The 6000-nt window shown below is 36.6% G+C and overlaps 1 protein-coding gene across 1 annotated transcript in view; it reads left to right on the plus strand.

Annotated features, from left to right (window-relative positions):
• KBTBD8 (kelch repeat and BTB domain containing 8) overlaps positions 1 to 5376 on the plus strand; it is a gene marked incomplete at its 3' end in the record, with an annotated part of 30862 nt that extends 25486 nt beyond the window's left edge. The window contains 1 exon segment of the mRNA XM_056524564.1: positions 651 to 5376. Within this exon segment, the coding sequence (XP_056380539.1) occupies positions 651 to 1111 (461 nt within the window).
• Positions 5377 to 6000: the final 624 nt, after the last annotated feature.

Here is a 6000-nt window from a genome sequence, read left to right on the forward strand (position 1 = left end):
AAGCAAATAGATCATAGTACAAGTTGTGGATATGTGGCCATGTTCGTTTTTCTCTATTTTTGTAGTACCTGTTTAATTAGACTAATAAGAGAACAAAGGCACTCACCCGGCTTGGTGAATAAACTTCTTCTTTAATGCAGACTGTGCATATTTACAGCAGGATAGCACAGTCTGCATTAAAGAAGTTTATTCACCAAGCTGGGTGAGTGCCTTTGTTCTCTTATTCGTTGAATTGTATCTAGACACTGCGTTTCTCCCACAAATGAGCATCACCCGATCTGCTGGTATTCCTACAGTCTGCACTCCCATAAAGACTGATAGAATTTATTAGCGTGCAGTGCCTGCATCTTTTTTTTATTCTTACCCTATTCCTGTTTAATTAGATGTGTGATAGTCAAAATAATGTGTATAGGTAATGGTCATCAGGTTAAAGAGCTGCAGGTGCTGTCATCCAGAAAAAAAATTGACATACAAGCATTACTCATTCCATTGTCTTATCTATGATTTTTGTATTTGTTATAAAGTAAAACATCTGGAAAACTGCAATTGTGGGAATAATTTTTTTTTTTTCCAGGGTTGTATAACCTTAACTTTATTCATCACTCTTACTTTCAATAAAATTGGCTTTTCGTTTTTTGCTTTTAATATAGGAGATGTGTTTTTGTGCTATGATCCACCAAAAGATTACTGGTGTTACCTGACTCCCATGACTGTCCCAAGAGTCCAGGGGATGGCGGCTGTATACAAAGATTCCATCTACTATGTAGCTGGCATCCGAGGCAACCATCGCGTGCTCACCGTGGAGGCTTATGACATTGAGCAGAATCGTTGGACTAGAAAGAAAGATCTTCCATGTGAGCAGTCTTCGAACCCATACATTAAACTTTTAGTCCTGAAGGGTAAACTCCACCTGTTTGTTCGTGCGACCCAAGTCAGCGTTGAAGAATTTGTGTTCCGAACCAGTAGGAAGAATTCCCTCTATCAATACGATGAGATCTCTGACAGCTGGAAAAAAGTATACGAGACTCCAGAGAGGCTGTGGGACTTGGGCCGTCATTTCGAATGTGTAGTTGCTAAACTTTATCCCCAGTGTCTTCAGAAAGTTTTATAGACTTCAGACAGCTTTTAACTTGCTGCCAATGGGAAGAAAGACCATTTAAAACAAACAAAACTCTATTTGTCAGTATTTAATGTCTGTGGACAGCTTCCTGTACTTGTGGATGGGTGCTTTCAAGGTTGCAGTATGAGTTGCCGTAGGATCGCAGCTAGTTTTTAAGTTTCTCACCACTGTATTTCAGTGAAACCTGAGTTTACAAAGTGCAATTATCAGCATTGTTTTCATGGTGTACATGTAATCATGTCATTCTGTCGTCTTATTTTGTAGGTAGGAATTGTTTAAAATAACTTATTGATTGCTTTAGAGGAACCAAGATATCTATGCACTAGAGCACGGGCAAACCTACGACTTAAGAGCTGGTAGAGAATGCGGGCACTAGAGGTTTGAATGCCTTTGATGCCTGAACTTTTTAAGGGGCAGTTCCACTTGATTTTATCCTAATATATTTTTTTTACTCTATTTAAGAAACCTTGTGTACTGTTTAAGTTTTTGAAGCTTATATGTATATAATTTTTTTTTTAAAGTTTTTCCACTGCTCATATTTCTGGTGTCCAACTTTTTGGTCTTTTTTTTTTTTGGAATGGTGGAAAAGTTTTTTTTTGCTGTCCCTTTTTATAAGTCGTTTAGGTTTGCTATGGAATGAACTCGGTAAGAATGGTCGTCTGCATTATATTTATACAAACTTTTATTTTTATTTTTATTTTTTTCTTCTATATGATGCAGAGGATGTTACATGTTGGAGTGCCTTCATCGCTACATCGTGGCACAAACTGTCAGTGGTACTGCATCTTTTAAAGTTTGAAGAATTAATACGGGTAATATCTGAGGCAATATCACTAGGCTTTGTGTCTTTCTCCCTTCTAACCCCTTCTGATTTATTTATAACTCCAGAAAAAAGCAAAACACTAGCGATCAAACTTTGCTGTTTTAATGCTTCTTTCAGTATTGGTTTAACTTTGTAGAGATTACTATATATATATATATATATTTTTTTTTTTTTTATTTGCTCACTTTTTGGAAAAAGCACATGTTATAGCAGATTTTTATTTGTTCACATGCTTTAATTTTTGTATTTTAAATGGTGCTATCTTTAGAAATGGGGGAAAAAAAGTAAAACTAGAAGACCAAATCTAGAATAATTGATTTTATCTTTTGAGTACTGTAAGTAGGCTGTGGTAGTTTATAGGGCTGTATTTGGAGGTTTAAGTGATTACTCCAGACATTATTATTATTTTTTTTTTAAAGCTTAACTTAATGCAATCATGTATATACTACTATTCCTAGAACACGTTCAGAGGACCCGTGCAGATTTTAACAGCTTTTTGTAAATTACTGGGTACTCTTCCTTTAGGTAAACCTGACAGATATTTGTTGTGAAATTTTGTTTTCTTACCTATTGAATCTAAGGGATCCCCACTTACTTTGTTTCTGTTGCTGATATATCTTGAATTATTGAGCATGGGCGTATGAACTGCTGAAAGTCCATTTTATTTTTTTTTTTTTTTTAGAGACCCAGATGTATAAATACTTAAATGCCCTAAAAAAAAAAATCAACCCAAAAAGTTAGGTGCCAGTCACAGATTTTTGGCTCTGGATTCTTCATGAAAGATCTGTGATCTTCATTATACTTGTCCTCCTTATTCGAATGAACTGTTTTGCTTCTGGTGCTGTGTAAATGGCATTTACTCATTTCCCGACCGCAAATCCTTGAAGTGTATATAGCCTAAAGTCTGCCTTAACAACTTTCTGTAAAAACACCATGCCCATCGATCACTTCTATATCTCGCTAAGGACTTTGATACATATATACTTACGTGGCTGACCAGGACTTTAGTTTTAGTGACCATTTTTAAGTTTCTAAATTAATCCTTGGTTTATCATGATTAATACTTTGTTTAGTAACTCATTTTTATGAAATGCACACATAGCATTATCCTAAATAATTGTAAATTGATACTACAGTCTATATAAAAGAGTGTATATTGCAACTGACTATCTGACCCTATAGGTTTGTGCTAGAAGGGGTGTTTCTTGGGCGTTTCGAAGAGGAGCCTTCTAAACCCAAATACCCATTGCTGCACACTAAAAGCACATCATGATTGCAGTGCAAGTACCCCCTAGAGGTACTCCTTGAGGTAAACATACCATAAGTTAAGAACCTAGGTGCTAGGAGAGGCCAGTCTCTAACTTGTCTCCAGATCTGCTCTCAAATATACAATGTTGTGCTTACCGCACCTATTACACCCTACAGTCCTTTCGGAACTTTGTCTTTCTAATGCTTGGATTAAGAAGTCTTTTTTTGGAGTTCACGTGTTTAAACAAGAAGTGATCTACTCACTTGAAATTTAGTTGGTACTCACACCTGTACCCCTGGTGATGTTGACTGGATAAACCTGTTTGTCTCCAGCAGCTACATTGTTGTGTTTAGAGTTTATCTAGGAAATTCTTGAGTGGTTGTCCAATAAAGCACCACATGGTGAATATAGTTGAAACCCAGCCACCCCCCCCCCCTCCTCTGCAAAACTGATTACTCAAATAAGAAGAAAAAAAACTTGTTTCCATGGCTCCAGCTAGAAAATGAACTGGTTGTGTCCATGTGTAGGATATGTCACCGGAGCATCCATGACTCATTGCTAAATATTACTGTTGAATGCAACTGTTGTGAGACTTGCAATCCAGTCACATACTGTACCACTTACACCCTAGAAGTCAAGAAAAATAAGCGTCCTACTCAATGATTGCTTTATTTTCTGATAATTAGATAATTACTTTGGGGGAGGAAAAAGTTTGGTATCTTTCTAAAATGGGAACACTAGCTAACCCAGTTTGTTTGGCATGGGCTTCTTCTCAAGCGTATTCGACTACATTTTGACCTTGTCCATACAATCTAAGCTTTATTCTTACAAACTACACCTTCTATATAAAAGGTTTCTGGAAGTGAACTGAGGCAGACTAAAGCATTGTACTTGAAAAACCTATTATCCTAGAAATGATCAACTGGAATTTTTCAACTCTAAATTGCAATATAAGCTTAAAGAGCAATAAGCCGTGAAAATATTATGCCCAATTTATATGTATATACTTGAGTGAATAATGCAGGTGCACACCTTTTTATCAATGTTGCGGGCGGGAGGGGGGTAATTGGTGTTTTCTTAGATTTTTTTTTTTTTTAATATATGTGCATATTATAGAATATATATTTTATTGCTAAATGCCCATGTCTTGCACAAACAATACTGTGAAAAAAGCCTTGACAAATCACATACCTCATCTGTTTTCTTTAGAACATTACAAATGCATGTACAAATTTTTTTCATGTGTGTTTTTCTTGTTTTTTACTTCGACTTTTAAGGGTTGTATGAGGCTAGAAAAAACATGGCTGTTTTTCTTCTGGTATTGTAGCTCATCCTCATTGAATTCAAAGGTCTTAACAGTCTAATCTTATGGAGCATCTTGTCTCATCTCCATATAGGATCTGTATTGACAGCAATGTAAAATTTTTGTAAATGTTTTTGGAAGCACCTCTGCTCCCACCCCTCTGTTTCCTGTGTAAAGTGTAATCCTCTCTAGAATGTTATGTGTTTTATGATATCCATTTCTGGTTGTTTTAGAAAAGCCTTTTGCTTTTGGACAATCTTTATAATTTGTTGGCATCACTCTTCCATTGAGAGTACTTAAATTTGTGGTGGGGACTACTTGATATATTGGATTGTTGAACAAATCTCACCATTGCCCCCCACTGGGTTTTGATCCACCAATGGCTGTCTGGAAATACATGTGAAGATATAAAATGGTATAAACGTCCTAGGTTGAAATTGGAAAGATATGCAACTTCCAAATTTCTTATTTTTATTTTTTAAATGTAGTATTCATCCAATAATTATCTGAATGCTATGATCATTAATGTGGGTTTGGCATTTCTTAAATATGAAAAACTATTTAAAAGAAAAAAAGCAAACTTCCAGTAGAAGTGTGTGTGGTGTGGGAGTCCGTTTGCGCCCCCCCCCCAATTTGTATTGTGGATAGTTTTGGTCTTTTGTTATCTGCTTTCTCGAATAGCTATTAAACAAATTTGAAAGTGATGTTCAGGGTGTGGTGGGGGATTGTCTTTGGCTGTCTTATGTCTTACCTGGAGTACTGTAATGTGAAGATGTTGAGGTTAGGGTATTTGGTCTCCTGGCCTCCCTTCTGAGTCGAAAACTACCTTTTTGAACTACAAGGTGTCTGTATTGAAGGGGTACTCCGGTGGGGGGGGGGGGGGGGGGGGGGGGGGGATTCAAATCAACTGGCTCCAGAAAATTAAACAGATTTGTAAATTACTTCTTTTTAAAAATATCAACCCTTCTAGTACTTATCAGCTGCCTAAACTACAGATATACTACAGAGAAATTTGTGAATTTTTTTCCAGTCTGACAACAGTGCTCTCTGCTGACACCTCTGTACGTGTCAGGAACTCCAGAGCTGGAGAGGTATTCAATGGGGATATGCTTCTAATCTGGACAGTGCCTGACACGGACAGAGGTGTCGGCAGAGAGCACTGTTGTCAGGCTGGAAAAAAATTCACAAATGTCTCTGTATTATACAGCAGCTGATAAGTACTGGAAGGTTTCAGATTTTTTAATAGAAGTTATTTACAAATCTGTTTAACTTTCTGGCACTAGTTGATTTAAAAACATTTGTTTTCCACTTGTTTCCACCGGAGTTCCCCTTTAATGTATTCGCTTTTATGGGACAATATGGAAGGCAATATTAATATTGGATACAAAGATGCACTGCTCCTAGAAGGGTCAAGCCAGGTTGCCTTTTAATTTCTATACACTGATGGCCTGCTGATGAGATTTTTTTGGGATGTGTAGTAATTTAATATTTTCTTGCTGAAAATG

This window comes from Hyla sarda, chromosome 6, assembly GCF_029499605.1.
Source record: "Hyla sarda isolate aHylSar1 chromosome 6, aHylSar1.hap1, whole genome shotgun sequence".
Lineage (NCBI taxonomy): Eukaryota > Metazoa > Chordata > Amphibia > Anura > Hylidae > Hyla > Hyla sarda.